A 22,075-nucleotide genomic window follows, 5' to 3' on the forward strand; every position below is an offset into this window, starting at 1 on the left:
GTATAAATGTATTGGGGTCTCAGGGCAGCTGTGCTCTCACGCTGAAGTAGGCAAAGGAGGTTGGAGCCACGCTGTGAGGTGCTTTAGGGACACTGTTCTCTCACAGCACAAAGCAGCTCCTCCCCCTCCCACCAAACTCCCAAGAGGTCACACCGGGTAGGAATGCATTTGCCACCTCTACTTTCCACTCAGCACCCAATTTGTCTTCCACAACCGACTATAACCACATTAGCAACTAACACCTCAGCCATACTTCCTTCCAAAGGCAGCTCAGCTCCTCAGCACAATGGATACTATTTCTCCATTGGAACCCCTGTGATTTCACTAACCGTAGGTGCTGTAAAAGTTGCTTTTTCCTACATAATTCAAGGCTCAAATCAGACTACAAGCCCAACTTCTGAACCATAAGCAGGAGCTTAAAGCTCCTTCCTAGATCTGCCTGTGAGAAAAGCACATACGGCCTGCACTGTGGCAGGAGAAGCATTACCAGCAGGAAGTACCAAGAAACTACAGTCACATACAGTGCAGTGGGCAGCTTGGTAGGAACTGCCTGAGCAATCTCACCACTGAGCTCAGATGTAAGGAAACTCAAAGAGATGCAGAGGACTCCAAGTAAAAGCTGTGAAAGCCCCAGTAGGGGAGGACAGAAGAAAGAAAGACCACAACAAGCTCAGCTTGTAGTTCTGTTTGCATTTGCTTCCATAGCACACTAGGCTCGGTAGACTGTTAAGGCAGTTTCCCTACTGTTAATAGACCTGATGTATAAACACCTGTAGAATCACTAAAGAAACCTCTCAGGATCAGCGTTAATTACAGCAATGGCTCCAAAACAAGTTAAGCAGGAACATGGGTAAAGGGTAATAAAATATGGCAACTCGGAGTTTTGGCAAACATTTTATAGTTTTTATATAAAAGTTTCAGTAAGAAACCAAGCAGAATATCTGATGGAAACATCCGCCTTACAACAAGTTCAAAAACAAACAAAAAACAACAAAAACCCCCCAAATTATCCCACAAAAGAGAGAAGGGGGGAGGGGGGGTTGGAAATAAAAAGGAGAATTCCAATCCCCCAGAACTCTTTGTAATTATAAACCAGAGTATGAACAGAACACTTAAAATAATCTCAGATTGTTTGGCAACTCATCACATCATTACAAGAGACACATTTGATCATAAGAAAAGTTGAACTTTATATACAACTTCACTTGAACATTTGCTCTTACCAGAGTTAATATACATTAAAAAAAGATTCTGGCAATAATACCAGGTTCGATTTTTTAATACCTGCGTATAAAACGTAACACAAAATGCTGAAGCTCTATAGATCGGATAAGTGATGCTTCATTTCAATGGGTCCCTCTTTGTTGAAAAAGACAAATACTGAAAGAACGGCTGTTTAGTTGCAAAACAAAGCTGCTCCATGTCAGGGTAGAGTTGGCTGGCTGCAAATAAACCTCACCTAAAGCTGTTTTATTTCTCGACGTTGGTAGTAAAACCACAGATGAAAAAATATAATCTATTAAGATCGGACTTTAAGTTTCATACTTCTTGTGTGAAGAGAAAGGAGCCCAGTTGCTTTCACTACGCCAACCTATTGCAGTGCATGCGAAAAAAACATGTTTTCTCAATGGACCGAGTGCATTTTAGAGAACTTCAGATTTCAGACAGCTCAGGGGGAGTGAAGTTTCCTATCGATGCCTGCATAGAATGTAAAATATATAATTAAAAAAGCCTACAGTATATACTAAAGTTTACAGACCAATGCTTTCCATATAATAAATAAGATGTCCGTTGTTGATTAGATTCATACACAGAGTAAAATACAACCTATTTTTACAAGTTTATGTACAAAGTGTATTAGTAGGCCAGGGGTGTCTCAGGAGTTGGAAGCATCTGCATTAGCACGTCACATTGGGTATCCCCAACTTTCCAAGTCAGTGATAAAATATATAACTGCTTTGTTTCTCATTCAGATACAAAGTAAACTTATTTTTCCATCTGAAATAAATGTACATAATATTCTGTATAAACAATAGTTTATAAAGCTGTTTAAAACGTAACTTAAAAGTACTGCGTCGATTAACTTAGAGCTCTGAAAGAAGCACGTGCAAATCCCTTTGCTTTAAAAAAAATAGAAGCACAGATATTTTTTCCTCCTTTTGACTCCTCCGCCAGCGGCACCAGCTGGTAGAGATTATCGCTTTGCTTTCTTCACTGGTGTCTCCTCTGTTTTTTGCTGGCCTTTTCTCCGTACTGCTGTTGGGCTGCCTTCTCTTTTACGCTTCGCAGACTGCACCTTTTGCCTAAAATAAACACATAAACACAGTTATTCATTATTTTAACAATGGTAGCAGCTGGAAAACAAGGGCGGTCAGGCACAATCCTGCTTAGATGATGGACTTCAGCCTCTAATGAATTACATACAAGGATATATTATTTAAAAGCTTACTGTTAAATCTTCACAGACCCTACGGAGGCCTTGAACACTCCCATTGTGTCTTAGTGAGGTACTGCATACTAGTTCTACATTTGGAGTACTCTTTGACATGCAGAATATGGGGCTAGGGCACTCCTTCCTCCTCTCTTCCAGAATGACTTCTGGATCACAACAGTGCAGTTGAATATATTCTACCTGCTAGCTCCTCACACAAAGACAGAAAAAGAGCAAAAGCAGCACAAGACTTGCATACACAAGAGGGAATAAAGGGCAGACATCATGCACCCTTACCTCCAATTAATCATCTATATATAAGCCCACTCTCTTTCAGGTGCACAGCTTAAACTCTTGGCCCACTTATAGCCATGCTAAATAATTAACATCAGGTGAACTGCGGCAGCTGATCAATGGATGATGCACATCTGCCACTGTTCCCCACATTCAGTTTGAAAACACTGTTGTGTTTCATAGTGGAGACAACAATGTATTTGATGCATGGCCTGTTTGACTACAAACTAGCTACAAATAGCAACTGAGCATTACATTTGTTGATCCCTTAAGATTTTACACAGTGATCTCAAACTTTAAAAATCACTAAGTTTACCAGGGTAGAAGGGAAATATAAGTAAACTGATGCAAGGACTCCAAAGTTTCTCCTTTCTTATCACCTGAACTTAGAAATATCTTCAAGCATCAGAACCATTACATATGATGTTGCTTTAACTTGAACTACAGGTGCTCTTTCCATCCCCTACTTTCAGGAGAGAACCACAGCTTCAGTTAAAACACTGCTTAACAGCACTTTCAGAACAGAAAACTAAGAACTTCCCAAGGACACACACACACACACCATCCAGTCTTGCAAATGTTAAAGAAAGGAAGAAAAAACGTAAACAGGAGAAAATCCTTTGAAAGCTTTTATATAATACAAAAGAACAGAAGAAAGCAAGACTGATGTTCAGATTTTGAACTAGTGTTTTAACATATAAATGTAGTCGCTTCCAAAACAAATAATAAAAGTGCCTTTAACTTTCACACTTACTGTGTTGATGGAGAAGATTTGTTAATCTTTGTATCACTTGGTGACCTCTTTTTTGCTGATAGTTTCTGTTGTTTTCTGGGAGAAACTGAACTCGGACTGTTGCCTTTAGAAGTTGCACGAGTGGTTGGCTTGCTGGACTGCATTCTGTAATAAAAAAAGAATGATGAATGTGTATATAACAAAATACTTTTCCAAGTCACTTTCTTTTAGCATTCCAAGTGCAGAAAACTAAGACAGAACAGTATTTGCAACATATAAATCAAAGTCGCCAAAAGAAATGGTGGAAAAATACCATTTGCATGCTTTTAAATACAGAAAGACAAGCAGAGCTGTGCAACTCCATAGGAAATGTAAAATCAAAATTGGCTACTTTACTGACACTATTAGAGGAGTGACAAAGAAATCCTAGCTCAAAATCTGCAGTAATTCTGCTACATAAACGCCCATGTTTAAAAAACAAAGTCAAAACATAACAACAAAAGAGGGAAGGAGAACAAGTTGTGGAATAATTTGGTTATCCAGTATAAAGAACTCACACTTGGCTTTAGTATTCATCAGTTCAAAAATATGAAAAAGTGGTTGCTGACAACCAGCTTCACAAGCCAGAATGCTGAACTATCGGGTTTTATAACATAAGAAAAGTTGAAAACAAAGAGGCATCTCCTTCCATTAAACGATTCCCAAATGCTACTCATAAAACACAGAATAATTGTGGCCCTTTCAGGTAGAGATGCTTTGTTTTGTTGCAGCCAGAAAATTAGCCCTGGAAATCTGAGAAGCAAGACCAACAAGAACATCTGTAAATACAAAGCAGATGCTTCCAAAATCAATAGGTATGAAAACACAAATGTCTTACCTTTTACTACAGTTTTAGAGTTAACTGTTAGACAAAAAGACTTTCTCATTTACCACAACAGCACTGCTGTTCACGAAGTGGTAAACATTCAAAGGTTTAGTCAAGATGATGACCTCTGCTACACTCCTTAGCCTGCCTTTCTGCACACCAACTACAGATAAAGAATAGCCATTCTTTATTCTCTTGCAAGCAGGTTTCTTGGTATCTTTTGCACTAATCTTTTGCAATTTGATTTTTTTTCCTGAGCCTGCAGTTCATTAAAACATAAATAAAACCCCTACAGTTCTGCATATTCATGTATTTAGCTGGGCTAATATTTGGAAAAAGAAACTGACATTGAAAGTTACATTTTTGCCTTGTTCCAACTCCAAATGCTAAATGGTGAACTGCAGTCAGATCCCTTTTAACCTGTTAGTTAAAAGTGCACAGACCCATTTTCTGAGACATCACTGAGATGCAAAACTGCCAACAGGATCAGTTCTTACCTTCTCACATTTCAAGTCTCTCTTTTGTTACCCTAAACAGTCTCTCACCTCCTACCAATGTTGAATCGAAGGAAAACATTGCCTCTTCTGCATAATTAGAATAATAGCTACCTCCTCTCATACAAAGACTAAAACTCCAGTTCCAAAAAGACTTTCCATTCTTCATTACTTAAAGAAAGAAAAGCTTCTGATGTTATAATTAGATCCAACGTTACATGGCAAGTTTCAATCAAAACAAATTGCAATGAAAACCTGAATCCAGAACTGGGAATAGCATAGCAAAAGCCATCTGTGCCTCTACAAAGAGTTACCTTTGAGCCTCTAGTCTTGTGGCTGGTCTAGCTGTGGACTCATCATCTTCCTCATTGTCTTCTTCCTCGCCTTCCTCCTGCTCTCTTATCTCCTCTTCAGACGTTAATTTCCGACGTTTTCTTTCTGGCTCCAGCATTTCTGTCCATGTAAAATTTTACACATGTGCTATAATTTTCCAAAAGCCCTCCAAAAGGATATGGACACTTAGTTTAGAAAAGGTATTCTATTCACAAATCCCATTTTAAGCAAGTTATTTTCCATTTCCTTTATGCTTCCCAAGTTTTTAATTCACACTTGTTTGACTTAATCTTGTTAACACATTTGCAACAGTTTACTTATGCAGCTCATAGCCAGAATTCATAGAAAATTCATGAGGCTTTATGGAAGCATCTGGGATGTAGCAATTTTGACATGAGATTACAGCAATTTACACATATTTACATAATATTTACACTAGCTGTAACTCAATGATTTTTCCTCAAGAAAGGAAAAACTGAATAAAGCTTATCTTATTGCTATCAGTATACAGAAAGGCACAGTAATATCTTTTCATTCTGTTAGGAATAGCACAGTTTCTTCTTTTTACCAGTTTCCTCTGCCTGAACCAGAGAACGCCTGGGTTTTCTTCCCCTTTTACGCACAGTCATCTCTGCTTTCCCAGCTTCATCTTCCTGAAGAAATAAAATGGAAGCAAGCAAGACAAGACAGTTTGAATAGAAGACAAACATTTTTTCACTACATACTGCATATAGACTTACAAACTAAATTGCCTGCACTTACATTTGCTGTTTCCTTCTTATTAGATATGTCTGCACCTAGAAAAGAAAGAAGAGAACTGAATCCTGAACTTCAAATCTTTTACTAATCAGTTTTAAAGGGAATTCTTTCAAATGCTGTGAAGTTTGCATAAACATCACGGAACGTCAGAAAACATCTATAGCTCCTAAACTAGAATTCACCTTTGTTGCATTTTGTTATATACTGTCTGACAACAATAATTTACTTTTTTTAAAGCAGTGAAGCTTTTATATGCTTGATGCTATATTTACTGCATTTGTCGCATTGATTTTTTAAGTGGAAAAGCAAAAGTTACGTCCCTATTTTATTTATTGTCAACCAACAGCAGAACCAAGAAGAATTTAGCTTGGAAGGCAAACCTGAAGGCCAGCTAGACCAATCTTGCTCAATGTACAGCTAAACTCAAAACATGACCTTACTGCTCGAGATCTTGTTCAATGCAGTTCTGAAAGTCTCTAAAACCAGAAAATTCCCAGTTCCTCTGGGTAATCTGTTCCAATGCTTAACTGTATCTACAGTGAAGCACCAAGATGGCTGCAGCTCAACAAGGGAGCAAAACCCAACTAATATCTGACATACAAGTTACTGAACTTCCTCTGCTGAAGAAGCCTGGTTTTTCAATCCAGTGCTTCCTACAGACTGGCTTGTGCACACTGAAATAAATTCATGAACTCTAAGAAGCATGTTGTCCCAACCTGGCTTCTCTCTACAATAGATTGTTACCATTTCTACTCCAATTCTACGGTGAGAAAGATGATTTTATAAAGTTTGAGGTTTGTCCAAGAGAGTTATCTGCAATATTGTAATGATTAAAATCCCCTGTCATTGAAGCAGAGAAACATCCTAAACAACAGCAAGTTTTTATACCATCTTTCTTTTTTAACACTTTTTTATGCCATAAAATTACTGTCTATTTTTGTTTCTGAAAGGTGAAAATAAGGCCAAAAGCTCTAAATTCATCTCTGCTTGGACCAACAGAGCAAATACAGAAGCATGTCAATTTGGTGTACCAAAAAAGAGGTCTCAAAGCAGAGACGTATTCTTAAGCACATACACACAATTTCTGAAGTTATGCTGTCAAAATTACAGGAACGAGCTTTTACAAAGAAACAAATTAAACAAAGCAGAAGTGTGCAACTGCTTGATGGAGAAGCACAATAAAATGAAGAACAATATTAAGAGCTTTACACAAAACAAGTCAAATTAATACATTGAAAAGACTTATTAATTCTTTGATGTACTGAAGACAGGTATTTAAAATTCTGGAAGATGTTGGCAAGTGTATAGCAAAATGCCCTGTGATAAAAGACAACTACAAGCTACATCCTTCGTAAGAGACCCAATATTCTCCTAATATGTGAAAATGTTGTACTAGTGCCTCAAGGTGAGTATAAAAACAATTAGCAAGAACAATAACAAAAGCCCTACCAACTTTTCATCAGCAATTAGGACAAGAATAATTTTAGTTTCAAGCTCACTGTCAGTTGTTTCTACTTACACAGGAAGAGTTCTACAGATAAGTCCTTTTCCACAACTGAGTAATTACACAAGAGAACTGTTAAGGTAGAATGTTGCCTCTGGAAACCAGTTGTTTCCAACAGTATGAGTTACACTGACTGAAAACTCTGCTTCCCATTATGCACATGAATGTGTCTACAGTAAAGACTTGTGCAGAACAACCTCAAGTTAAAAGGGCATGAATGTCTGTATTTGTTTATAAGCCATTTTTCAACTTCCTTTCAGCTTCCTGAGTGGATTTTAAAACATATTTATGAATGGCTTTTACTAAAAGCAGCTAAACAACTATTGCAGAACAGATTACTTACTTGTTGAAATTAACTACACTGCTTTAAATTAATCACAATTTTACCTCTTACAAATGACAGGTGTTTGAATGAGAAAGAGAAATACAAAAATCTCTTTTTGTTTGACTTCAGCTTGTAGCAATACAAGTTTTTCTAATGGAAGTTAAGCCATCTTCTTACAAAGACTTCATAGTAGTTGTGATAGGGGAAAGAAATGTCCCCTCAAGCTGCCATTGACCTCCTCAAATTCACAGAATTGCAGAATCACCAAGGTTGGAAAAGACCTACAAGATAATTCAGTCCCACCATCCACCCATCACCAATAGTTCTCACTAAACCATGTCCCTCAACACAATGTAAAAAAAGTTCCTTGAACACCTCCAGGGTTGGTGACTCCACCACCTCCCTGGGCAGCCCATTCCACTGCCTGACCATCCTTTCAAAGAAGCAGAATTTCTTAATGTTCAGTCTAAATCTCCCCTAGCACAGCTTGAAGCCATTCCCTCTAGTCCTACTAATTCATACCCACAGATAATGTAATTAACTGAACATAATTAGATTTCTTTCCAATTTATCTTTTAAAACATAATGTTTAAGGACTCATCTGATATTCTTGAACACCCCCTTGTACTTCTCTCATGGCTTGCTTACCTCTTTGAGGACTTTTCCCTCTACTTGCAGAGGTAGGAAATTGCAGCTAGAAACAAAAAAAGAAAGAAAAATATCAGAAAAATCCAGATTTGTATTACATAAACACAGAAACTCGTCTCCATTCATAGTAGAATATATCTGCAAACTCAGAATAAAAATGAACGTTCTAATCAACAGAATGTTCGCACCTAGTTATCCTCCATACAAATGAAATGACTGTAGTTTCAGTAACCTGACAGAGTAATAGACAATGGAAACCATTATAATAATAGACACTAACTTAAAAGTAGTTTCAGTAAAATACATTCTTGAAAACTGAATTCTCAGTAATAGAAAAAGCTTAGTGCAGCAGTCACTTTATATGTAAGTACACATACAGATTTAGAAATTACAGCCATGAGAGTTTTGCATTTATTCAGAACACAGAAAAAGCCAGGTACAACTACATGATCTCCTTTGACAACTGTTAATAAAATCCAATTGCTTTAACCACTGAACGCCTGCACTAAGATGTCTATGCCACCTCTGAAGCAGTAACACATTTTTAAAGCAACCTGAGAAGACTGTCTTGCAAAGACAGCATGCAGCCTTGCAGAACCATTTTCTCAGGTGGAGGGTAAATACTGCTCCTCCTGCAACTGACTGGTACAATTACCACCATCAGCAGGAAGTATACGACCTTTAAAATGGTTAGCTAGAAGAAGACAATTCAGTTTCAGCACTGTGTAAAAATATAGATATTTCAGAGGGAATTTTAAGATAGTTAAATTCTTATTTGGAACAACAAGACAAACGATGCTGAAACAATTACATTTCACTGTAGTAATACTGAAAGATACTGATTAGGAAAACTGAATTCAGACACAAAACTGTACCAGACCTATAAAAGGGACAGGAGCCTGAACAGGCTGCCTGAAATACTGAATGGACAGAATAAACAGGTGCAGAAGAATATCTGCTATTTATAGACTAGGTAAATTCCCAAGACTTTTGACAACCATGCCAGCAGGTACCTTACCAGGCAAGCATGCAGAACACACAAGTTTCAATACAGCTTTTTTTGTTTAGTTTTTAATCATTACTTCCTTTTATGCAAGAATTTTTTGCTGAATCCATGCTTGATCACAGTGCCGTAACCCAACTGGACTACAGAAGTGCTTTCAACAGAATACTTACTTATATAGCAGTGATTTATGGCTCATGGCATAAGAAATCAAGATATTACTGAGCTTTAGAAGACTGAGTTGTTTTAGGAGTGCTTAACTTACTACCAGCATGTCTCTGTTTTCTGAGTTAACCATACACAGCATAATACAGATAGTACAAGTTCATGTTGAAGATGTTTAGAGCTACTATATGCTGTTATTACAACAGGCTCAGTAAAGACAAGAGCCTTAAGTTTTCTACATTAAATCGTCCTTGATCGTTTTAGGCCAAAATTATTCACAGCACAAGCTAAAAGACATGCGCACGTGATCAGAATTTCATCCTGCTTGCAAGTATACTGACAGACAGTGTAACTATGCTGTACTAAGACTGATCCTGCTATTTGCCATGTTCAGACTTAAAAGTATATTTTGCTTGTAAACTGTCATATCAGGATTTACTTTTTATAATTTTTATATGTTTAATGTGAACTCAGTTATGAGGCTCGCTACAGAATGTTTCTGAAATATTGTTACCTGTTAAAACAGAATAATGGATCTCATGCTTAAACGCACCCAAACAAAATAAAGGCACTTACATTGCCAGTGCTCATATCAGCTTTTGACTCCCCACCTGAGGGAAGAAATATGAATTCAGAACTTGAATGTTACTATTTTTACTCTTTCTCCACACAAGCATTATGAATTACTTACCACCACCAGGCTGTGCAGCTTCAACAGGGTGTTTACGAGGCCTTCCTCTTTTCCGTTTTATTATCACAGGTTGATTATCCTATAACAAGTAAAGTATTTCAGTTACTACAACTAACATCCAGTATTGGGACAATATAATATAAAGACTGTTGTCAACATAAAGTGATACAAGCAGAAGTAGTGCTTGTTTAGAAATACAGCATAGGCGAGGCATGTTTTGTAAGAATGGACATCGCTTCTCATAAAATTCATTGGCAGAGCCGTAAAGAAATAAGACAACTCCTAATAACGCAAAATTCTCAGTGGCTGTCCTCAGGCATAGTGCCTTTTGCACCCCAATCAACTCTATCACCTCATCTAACAAACGCTTCTATAACCTCCTGTACATCTCACCATGTTTTTTTCAGTCTTAAGAGAACTCCCAGTCTGATATCTTTTTCTAGATAGTATGGTTACATCTAACAGCTGAGGAAGTGCTACTTAATAGTCAGTATCCTAATTACCCCAAAGATTGGTGAAGCTTGTTACAAACATCAGGCCTTAAGTCTGAAGGAGGGGAAAAAAAGGAAAAAAGCTCCCTACTTTGAAGACGTTGCAGCTTATGTTATTAAGGACACCGACGAGTAACAAACATGGTCTGAGTATTTCCAATAACAGACCCATTGCTCCTCTTTACATGAAAGAGAGTTAAGTGGCTCATTCAGTGTTTATAGAAATCTAGAGGTGCCCTGATCCCTGCATTGGTGACTCAAGCCCTGAGCCTACAAATGTAGCCATTTATTCCTTAACTTTTAAAAGCCATTTTCAATGCAGCGGCAAAACACAAGTCTTTCTAACTGTGTCCACTTCTAGAATCACACAACAATTTACTCTCAAGATATGTTCAGACTTACTTTTATAACAACCACTGCAGAATATCACAAGTATATGGTTAAAAGATAATAAAAAAGAGCTTGGATTTGATGAAGTGATACAACTGTCCACATGTCAATTATGAAGTTTCCAGGAAGCATGATTTGTATACAGTCCTACCCAGTTACTGTATGTAGAGTTTGTAAGCACCATTAAACGCAGAAAGGAAATTACTTCTATGTTAATAATAACCACTGATGTCTTATGGTGCATGTTTATGCTTTGTGACAAATAAATACAAGAACCTTTGGTACTTTAGAATATCAAACTCAACAAAACTCCTACAGCTATTTACACACAGGTTGAATCAGAATTTCAGTATTGCTGTCAGCAAAATACAAAGTACTTGTCTTCTGTCTGAACTGACATGATCTCAATTAGTTAACATAAGACCACTCACCTCTACAGAATTTTCATTTGATTCTAGGCTCTGTTTCGTCTTTTCAAGCATTTCCTGCTCAACGGTAAATTCATCTTCACATGCACATAAAGAAAAAAAACACAAAAAACTGTGCATCTTTATTTTATTAGACAAGGTAAAAGGTACAAGCCACAATCCCTGCACTGGAAGCATTGCATCACTCTATGGCCTCAAATTCAACCTCCCTATAAACATCCATCTTGTAGCAACAGTATGCTTGACTGCCAGAATGCCTCCTTGACACTAGATGATTCAGAAGTGACTTTTAATTTAAATCAAAGTTCAGCAAACTACTATTTAATTTCCTCTCACATTCCCTGAAAGGGTAACCTGAGGATACAAGCTCATTGCTAAACAGTCTCAAATTTTTCAACAGAGCGCACAACTGTTAATAGCTCTCACTGTATTCACACAAAGACAGCATGAAGTTGCATCTGAGTCAATATTAGCCCTGTGGCTATGACTCTATTTTAAAGGTGCTTTTACAAAGTCAATTACAACAGTTTAACTCGTACACTCTTTCCTGGTTGGTTTTTCTACATAAACAAACATGATTGTTTTTGACGGTACATTTGTCATGATTTTTTCTTAGAATGACCCAGTAGTAAGAGTTTACTATTGGTTTGAGTTAGAAGTTCTTGTCCATGTCCTGAACTTGCTATATCCTTTTCCAATTGTCTACTTGCAAGTGGCTTCCCAGAAGGCACACCACAGAGGATGCATAATATCCCCCATAACTCCTTATTTGGGTCAGTCTATCTTCACAACAGAAACATCACATTTACTTTCACAATTAAGGGAACTAAGAATAATGCATTATTAGACAGCAGCAACAGAACACAACTAGAGAATTTATGCAATTATTTGTCTGGGTTTGGTTTTCTCATTGCTCTCAGAAACATTCAAATAATACGAGCATTCAGTATGGGGTCAGTAAATTGCACAGATAATCTATTTCCATTACCTTTTTCTTCCACAGCACTTGCAGGAGGTGGAGACTTGGAGACTTCTGCTGCATCATATGGAGTAATTTCCTGCATTATTTTGAAACATAGTATTTTACTACAAGTTAAAGATTACAGTCAGTTACTTGCATTCAGAAAAAAAGAGCAGTTATTTTTTTTTCTTCAAGATTTTATAGCATCTCTTGAAAAGTTTGATGCTGAGAACCTTAATCAAAATCAATAGGTGAGATAAAGCAAAATATATTCTTCACGTTCTCTTAAAAGGAAGATTATTTTTCATTAAGTATCTGTTCTGATCCAAAGGGGATCAGTGCAAATACAGAACTCAGGTCAAGTCCGATACCATTTTGCAGATCTCAGATCAGTACAACCATCAAGATGGTGAACTAACTGGACAATAAGAACCCTGTGGTACTTCACATGATCCTAAGCTCTTAACTACAGTGCCAACAGGCCCACAACACATCAGAGATGCTCTACGATATGTCTGTATAATACAACAATTCTACCTTTTTTTTTTTTTTTTTTTTGAGTACTTTCTGAAAGCTGATTGGCACTGTGTAGTCACTTTCCATTCAACACAACATAAGAATAATTAACAGTTAAAAATGAAAATACCTCACAAAATAAACTACTACAGAAATAAACACTGAAGGTCTTATTCACATTACAATTACACAGCATTAAAAAAGAAAAATGTTCTCAAAAATACCTTGATATTACTAAGTTTTGTTCTGGAACACTGACTTGGATCATCATCCTTTCCTACATCCTGAGCAATCAGCTGGCTGCCTGTAAAAACAAACAACTTCATTTGTCAGATTTTTTTTTTAATGGCTTTTATACCGGCGCACCACTGAAAAGATTTTTAATCAAAAAGCAACATCTTAATTGCAAAACTATGAACAGAAAGTTAGGTTACCCTCTCTTGATAAAGGAATATAAAAAAATTACATTACAACCAGAAAAAGCAGGTAGTGCTATGAGGTACACTATAATGAATACTGCAGGGTTTCTAATCACACACTTGAAGAAATCAACATTCTTAGGAGCAGAATAAAAAGAGTTACCAAAGAAACTATTTAGCCCAACGCATTTTTGTTGTTGTTCTGATGCAGAAAAAAAACAACCTTATAGTAAAGTTTTTTGCAGTAAGTCTTTCCTGCATTTAAGAGCTGAGCTTGGATAGATAACACATAGATCCATAACGATTATGTTAGCAAAATATCTAAATGAATAAATTAACTTAAATATTTAGGCCATTCAAAGGACTATTTTCCTTCTCATCTGATTCTACACAAGGATGTCAGTCGTCTCAGTCTAGCAATAGGAAAAAAACAGCCTCACAAAGCTCGGTGAATGACTGATGATCAGCTTTCTTCAGCTCTATACTCCTTTTTTCTTTTAATGATAAAATTAGCAATTATTTTATAGATTAAAAATAAATTGTTGCTTCTATGATTAAAAAAGCTACTATTAAACCCTTGTGTACTACTGAATTTGTCACCATAAACTGACAGAAATATTACAAATTATATCAAATATACTGAGCTGGTTTTAAAAAAAGATTAATTGCTTTGGATTTTGAAATTCCTCACTCTACACTTTCCTCCAAAAGAGAGCTTTACGGACTGATCACAGCAGGACTTTCTTTTGCAGCAGCAAGGCTTTACACATATTTGTGTAGCTCTGTATCACTTACATTTTTCTTCATCCTTCATTCCTGAAGTTGTACGTTCTATTACTCTAGATTGATGATCTTCAGTTACTTGGCTGTCCAGGTTTTCCACCTTTGAATAAAATACAAAGAAATGTAACTCCTCACCTTCCCCCCCCTTTCCACCATTAAGTTTATATACACAGAAGGAAAAAAAGGTATTGTTACTAACTACTTTTAAATAAAACACGTACCAAAATGGAAGACAGTGGTATTATAAAGGCAGTTCATTCACAGAGCTCAAAAAATTATCATGAAAGAATTTCTGACTTGTCACATTTTCAGATTTTTTAATGAAAAAAGGCTTAGTTTTAATTAGGCATCCAATCATGTGCTGTAAAAGCAATTTATCATAGCAACTTACATCAAGTATTTTCAGATTTAAAATAACTACGCTCTCCTATATGCAGGATCAAAACTGATGCCTTACTAGAACCAAAACAGAACCAACCAGCACTGGAATATGGCAAATTTAATATACATATAGTTAATAACTTACAATCAAGTTAAAGAAATCAAACTTTTTTTTTTCTTGTCATCTGTATTCAATATCTTGTTTCTGCTCCCTAAGAAAAACTTGATATTTTAACTTTCCTAATCATCATTATTATCATTACAGGCTCCATGTTCTTGTATGATTGCAGTGGACTGCATCAAAGGAACAGCTTTCTAGTTCTTACTCAAGTCCCAGTATAATCCCCATTTTTTGTCCTCTGTTCTCAAGGAGGTCAATTAAGCTTTTCTATCAGCTAACAATCATGGGATTGTCATAGACTGTTAAATAAGACAAGATTTATTTACTAAATTCAAGAGTAATTGGGCATTAATGTACACAGCTGCACAGCCTCAATATATATATATAGGCTCTGCTTATACAAGAAACAGTATTTTCTTTTAAAGAATATTTCGTGTAAATAGAAGTAAATGCAAGCAAAATAAAAGCAGCATAAACAGTAAATTGAATATATCTTACGTGAATAGTTTCTCCTTCTATAGCACTATTCTTCTGCAGTGATTCTATTAAAAATAATTAAAAAAAAATAATCAGAAATGTTCAGCAATAGGAAAGTATGACAGTATTTTCTACTTCACCTCTCTGAAAGGGTTCTGAAGTACCTGAAACTACACAATTTATTTTCGCTACTGGAAATATGATTCACCCACGCACATTAATCACCTCCTTAACCACATCTGACAAACTTAAAAAACAAAGAATATGGTTTTCCAAAGCACAGAATAGCTGAGAATCACGTCAAAGCTAAAACACAGTCAATCAGGACACTGTGACCTTTAAAATACCTTGCAACTCTGAAATTTCACATTTAGTTCTGGCATTTGTTTAATCCAGAGTTTTGTCCATCACAAATCTAGATGCTACATCATAGGATGAAGCAAAATATGCTGAAAACTAAGATGTAAGACTGGGCTTGGGAGAGAACTGATGCTTACATAACTGTAGCAGTGACTTCAGTGATACAGTGCACACAGAAGTTGCTGGATTTCTAGGCTCTATTGGACTAAAATTGCATCTAATAAAACAGAGCCATACCCTTACATACCACATGGATCGGGAAAATATTTATAAATTATTGATACTCATGAGTCCTTTGCATCTTTTAAAGCTATTTCATGTAAGTACAAACAAACAAACATAAAAAGGTTGTTCTTTAAGAAGGCTCTGCAAATCCTTTAAATCTGGTTCGCATTTTTACTTTATACAGCTGCTAAAATAGTCCAAACACTTTTCCTTTCAGTTGCAATATGAACACAAACCTACAATACAATGGAATCACTTATATATACAACATTATATAACATGTAGCTGATTTCTTAAATCTTCCAAGTTTTAGGAACAATTTATGCACAGCTATACAGTATAGTTGCACAATACCTTCCAATTTTTAAAGCAGCATCAAATGAAGAGCTAGATCCTACCCACTCAAACAGCGATGATTTGTTTACATTCCAAGGAATCTTGGACTACTAAACTACTGTGTCTGCTGTTCATACTCATGACAGGACACACATTTGTCTTTTAAACAACTTCCTTTTACGTACGTTGGGCCATATATATATATACACGTATATATGTGTGTGTGTGTGATATATATATATGTATAAAGATTATTGTATGGTAGAAGTAAAAAACTCTATGAAGAGCTACGAAGCATTACTCTGTGTGTGTCATAACCAAGATGATTTACACAACAAATGGATTTTTGTTAAACATTTTACATGGAACAAAATTATCACAGCTAGTTCAATCTGCACATTTTAAAATATAAGTATTGTCTGCTGCATGACTGCATGATATAACGTGACACAGTTTTTCAGGCCCTTGGAACAAACCTCAGAGTAGAAAAAAACTGGTTATAGTTTTGGATCTGGTGTCCTGAAGGTCCACAATCTTCTAAATTCATTCTCAGGATTTACATTTTCTTTCTTGTGAGCAGAACACGTCTCAATATTCATATACTGAGTTATACCTAACTCAATATGCTAACAACCTGACCTACCTCAAGAATAAAAAGATATCTAAAACTCGACACAACACACGTATCACCTTACTCAGTTTGTTCCCTGTTTGGTAAACAATTATTTTGGTACACATGTAAAAATTTACAAGTGAGAGTTGCAGCGTGTCCTTTCAATTTATGCTTTCAACAACATTCTATAAGAAGAAATGCATCTTTCAACTCTTTGGACTCTATACAGCAGTACTGCTGGTACCTCCTGGAATTCATTTTAGTTCTGCTTGTTACTCCACCAACTGAAGATTAGCTCTCATCTGGTAGTGTTGTAAACATCTCAGTAAAGCATCTGGAGCACAAAATCCATCAAGATGGGAACAAAGCATGGGTTTGTTTCTGCTTTAATAAGAAAGCCAAACAACTGCAACACATTTTAAAATAATGTATTTCTGGAAAGGAGGGCTTTTTCTTTTCTTCCCCCATTTAAGAATAACATTATGCATTGAAAAGGAATTACTGAGTAGAGACCTAGAGTTGACTGAGACTTCTAGCTAGGAAACTACCTACTTATAAGAAGTCCTCAAACTTCAGTAGGTGACCAGAAACACTTTCATCTTCTGGAGAGCCAGACAGAACAACAGCAACAAGTAAATACATAAATAAAAATCTTCCTGTTAATTCTGACTTGATCATATACCACTTACTTTTGTCACATCCCCCAAACACCTCTCACAATGCCAGAAACAAGGACATGCTAAGTTCAGAAAGAAGTCACTCTTTGGGAAGTTACTGTATTTCCATCTGAGCAAACCTCCTTTTTCCTCCCTCAAATGTTTATTAATATCAAATAAAACATTAGCAGACTGCTTTAATTTTTTTAAATACTAAATGCTTTTCACCTTTCTTTTAATACTTCCTAGTAGAAGATTTATTCACCTCCCTCCTTGCAAACCAAATGCAAAGGCACACAAGTCCCAAAGCAATGTGAACTCCTAGAAGCCTTTCCACAAAGGTTTCTGCAGGCTTTGCTTCAATCTCTCTAGAGAAAGTATATATCAAATCTAGAAATAGATTTATAGAATTACCTTTTTGTAGTTCTTTAATATGAAGATCCACATATACTTCTTCACTTTTTGGACTTTCAGGCCGTGGTGGCTAAACACAAGATGAAAGGAAACAAAAATATGACAGGCATCTAGTTCAAATATATTTCATTACCCTCCCTCATGTAATAATGGCTATTGCTTTATGATGTACAAGTCTTCAAAAGCATTCTTAAGATAGTAATACAAATATTAATAACAGACTGACAAAAATTAGTCATATTACTGTGGAACAATGTAATACCATGAGCTTGACTTCAGAGTTAAAGCTGGTACAGTAAAGAAAAGATTAGTTTAACAAACTGATCTCAAGAGAAACCACAGGAATTCAAGGTGCAAAACTCTGAGAGGAGTTCCAGTCATGATAAGTATTACAGAAACATTCACATAGAGAAAAATATGCAACTGCAAAGCAGAACAAAGTATAGTGAAGCCTTCCCAACTTGTGCCTTTTTTTTCCCCACTTCTCTTTTTAATTCAAGCTGTAAATCAGCTATATCTTGAAAATGCATGGATAAGTATACTTAACTCCATGTAGCATTATGTCAAGTCTAGACACTGTAAACTCAGACACAGTGCCATGTGAATATGACCATACTGACTGTAGGACTACCTTATGCTAGCAAATAGAAAAGCCATTTGCAGGGGGTACCTCAAATCAATAAACCTACTAGATCAAAGATGACTCAGGTTTTTCTGAAATGCATTTCAGACATTAAAACGATGATTCAGAAAAACTCAGGTGGTCTGCCCTGGAGCTGAAGACAGCAGCCCTATGCAAGCCCCAGGTAGCCCTAATAGAGATGCTTGTGAGTTCCTGAACCATACTCTGAATCAGATGAAACATGCACTTCTATTCATTTTGTTGTATACCACTTCAAAACATTGAACAAGTGACCGCCAAACATAAGTGTTAACGCATACATAACTATTTTACAAGTAATATAACAAGCAAGTGTGCAGTATAACTAGTTCTAACAAAAAACAATTTTGGATATCACTGTCATGGAAGGAAACACAACTAAGGAAGGGAAATGGTTCTACCACATAATAACATGGACATCACATGACTTTAACAACAACTATTTAAAAGAATACAGCTGAAAGTTCTGAAAAAAACAACTCTAAGTTTTGAATGCAGTTCTTATTGAACAGAAATAAAAGGTTTAGTAGTAATCTCAGAAATTAAGTCATCTTAGAAATTAAAACCATAGAAGAAACAGTGAAGAAATTCAAAATATCATAAATACCTCTTCAGTTCTCAAGTTAGTTTCAAATTCTAGCTCTTCTGCCAACTTTGGTAAAGCTCCATTATTGCCTAATGAAATACAAACATGTTGAAATTATTCGATTACATTACACTGTATTTAGCTCAGTACTGTATTCAGCTACAGTAGGACACTATCCTTTAGCATCATCTCACAAGTACAGCATGCAAGGACAGCCTCATCTTGTAGGCAGTGGAAACCACAACAAGTTTGTCTGCAGCAAACCAGTTCAAAAACAAAACAAAACTCAGCATCTACAAGAACACACTTCTGTTTTCCTTAAATACAAGAAGACTGATGAATATAGGCTGTCAGGATTTACCATCTTGCTTCTGACTTTGCTTTTATTTTTCTTGCTTTTCCTCTGAAAACATCAACAGATTTTCTGACCCAATTATTAATAGCAAATTAGCACTGTATTAATGAATACAGGTACAAGTTAATGCTAAGAATAATATTTTTTCTTTAAGTGATGATTAGGACTAAACCCGTAAGCTATAAAACTACAACCACTGAAATTATCCAACTTTCATAGACTCAGTACCTCCCATCAGTGATGCCTGTTTCACAAAACCTCAAAACCCCACGCATTTAATTCCATACAGGAACTGCACATTTTTAACATCTGAAAAACAAGCCATGCAGACACAAACTTTGTATGATTTATACAGCTATTTTGGGCACCTATTTTATAAACAAAGGCAACTAGAGATTAAAACCAACCCTTGAGAAACTAGACCCAAACTCACACCATAAAATTTTAGTGCATTTTTGAAACAACAGCAAAGTCAAGCATGAAAAGGAAAAGCATTTTAAAATAAATATTTGAACAGCAGTCCATTCCCATTGGTGTACAAAAATTGGACCATTTCTCGACTGATTTTTCTACCATTTAATTCCTCCAAAATTTACAATGAACTTGATCTTTAAAGAATTTATTATTTCCTAAACATGGCATTGCAGTCAATCTCGAGAATAAGAAAGGCTGAAAACAGAAGAATGCGCATTATGTAGTATTTTAAGGAACTTGCAACCATGCAAATTCAATTGAAATAATAAACTTCTGAGAAAAATGGAACTAGACATAAAACATGATGTTCCTAGTGCCATCACATTCTCAGTGCCACATGCTACCACAAGTGTTGTACCTATAATAGAGATCTAAAATCATTGCTGACCTAAAATATTTGTTTATTTAGGATCATTGCCCAATTCCTCTATTAACATTATGGATGACTATTTCAAGTGTACTAGTGTATCACCAAGAAAAGAATCTAGAAAATTCAGTCTAAGAGTTCAGTGTAAGCATGCCCAAGTCTGGGGCCCCCAGTACAGGAAGGATGTGGAGTTGTTGGAGTGGGTCCAGAGGAGGGCCATGAAGATGATGAAAGGGCTGGAACACCTCTCCTATGAAGACAGCTTGAAGGAGTTGGACTTGTTTAGCTTGGAGAAGGGAAGGCTCCAGGCAGATCTCACTGTGGCCTTCCGGTACTTGAAGTGAGAGCTTACAAGCAGGAGAACCAACTTTTTACACAGTCTGATAATGACAGGACAAGGGGGAACGGCTTTAAAGTAATACAGAGATTTAGGTCAGATATTAGGAAGAAGAGTTTGTTTTTTTAAACTCAGAGGGTGGTAAGTCACAGGAACAGGATGACCAGAGAGGCTGTGGATTCTCCATCTCTGGAGGTGTTCAAGGCCAGGTCAGATGGGGCACTGGACAACCTGATGTGGTTGGTGGCAACCCAGCCTATAGCAGGGTGAGTTGGAACTAGATGATATCAGATGATATCAGATGATATTCCGGTCACAAGTGGCGTCCCCCAGGGCTCGGTGCTTGGGCCGCTTCTGTTTAACATCTTCATTGATGATTTGGATGAGGGGATTGAGTGCACCCTCAGTAAGTTCGCAGACGACACTAAGCTGGGAGGGAGTGTTGATCTGCCTGAGGGGAGAAGGGCACTACAGAGAGACCTGGATAGACTTGATCGATGGGCCAAGGTTAATGGAATGAGTTTCAACAGGGCCAAGTGTCGGGTCCTGCATTTTGGTCATAACAACCCCAGGCAATCCTACAGGCTTGGGGAGGTGTGGCTGGAAAGCTCCCAGACGGAAAGGGACCTTGGTGTGCTGATGGACAGTCGGCTGAATATGAGCCAGCAGTGTGCCCAGGTGGCCAAGAAGGCCAATGGCATCCTGGCTTGTATCAGGAATGGTGTGGTGAGCAGGACTAAGGAAGTCATCCTGCCCCTGTACTCAGCATTGGTGAGGCCTCACCTCGAGTACTGTGTCCAGTTTTGGGCACCTCAGCACAAGAAGGACATGGAGGTACTGGAGCAGGTCCAGAGAAGGGCAACGAGGCTTGTTAAGGGCTTGGAGAATCAGCCCTATGAGGAGAGACTAAGGAAGCTGGGGCTGTTTAGTCTGAGGAAGAGGAGGCTGAGGGGAGACCTTATTGCTGTCTTCCAGTACCTGAAAGGTTCTTACAGTGAGAGTGGGGCAGGTCTATTCTCACTACTGACTTGTGACAGGACGAGGGGAAATGGCCTCAAGTTGCGCCAGGGCAAGTTTAGGTTGGATATTAGAAAGAACTTCTTTATAGAAAGGGTGGTTAGGTACTGGAATGGGCTCCCCAAGGAGGTGGTTGAATCGCCATCCCTGGATGTGTTTAAGAGCCGCTTGGATGTGGTACTCAGGGATATGATTTAGCAGAGGTTTGTTGTTGTGGTATTGTTTTGTGGTTGTTTTTTAAGAGATAGGCTACTGGTTAGGCTGCGGTTGGACTTGATGATCTTCAAGGTCTTTTCCAACCTGAGTAATTCTATGATTCTATGATTCTATATTCAAGGTTCCCTCCAACCTAAGCAATTCTATGATTCTATAAAGAGAGTGAATCTAAATATCTGAGAAAATCTGCAGTTATAATTAAGGATGGTCATTCTTGATCTCCACAGATCACTACAAAGTTGCCAT

The 22,075-nt window shown here is 37.0% G+C and overlaps 1 protein-coding gene across 1 annotated transcript in view; it reads right to left on the bottom strand.

Moving 5' to 3' along the window:
- Positions 1–885: 885 nt before the first annotated feature.
- The window catches only part of BOD1L1 (biorientation of chromosomes in cell division 1 like 1), a 38,990-nt gene continuing 17,800 nt past the window's right edge, over positions 886–22,075 (bottom strand). Inside the window, exons 11-25 of the mRNA XM_072334598.1 lie at positions 19,085–19,152; positions 17,817–17,886; positions 15,234–15,277; positions 14,246–14,333; positions 13,256–13,335; positions 12,543–12,612; positions 11,558–11,631; positions 10,246–10,324; positions 10,131–10,165; positions 8,387–8,432; positions 5,913–5,947; positions 5,719–5,803; positions 5,132–5,270; positions 3,480–3,623; positions 886–2,303 (exon numbers count right to left, since the gene is read on the bottom strand). Coding sequence (XP_072190699.1) covers positions 2,195–2,303; positions 3,480–3,623; positions 5,132–5,270; positions 5,719–5,803; positions 5,913–5,947; positions 8,387–8,432; positions 10,131–10,165; positions 10,246–10,324; positions 11,558–11,631; positions 12,543–12,612; positions 13,256–13,335; positions 14,246–14,333; positions 15,234–15,277; positions 17,817–17,886; positions 19,085–19,152 — 1,166 coding nt within the window. The 3' untranslated portion in view covers positions 886–2,194. The remainder of the gene's footprint in view (positions 2,304–3,479; positions 3,624–5,131; positions 5,271–5,718; positions 5,804–5,912; positions 5,948–8,386; positions 8,433–10,130; positions 10,166–10,245; positions 10,325–11,557; positions 11,632–12,542; positions 12,613–13,255; positions 13,336–14,245; positions 14,334–15,233; positions 15,278–17,816; positions 17,887–19,084; positions 19,153–22,075) is intronic.

Source organism: Excalfactoria chinensis, chromosome 4 (assembly GCF_039878825.1).
Source record: "Excalfactoria chinensis isolate bCotChi1 chromosome 4, bCotChi1.hap2, whole genome shotgun sequence".
Taxonomy (NCBI): Eukaryota; Metazoa; Chordata; class Aves; order Galliformes; family Phasianidae; genus Excalfactoria; species Excalfactoria chinensis.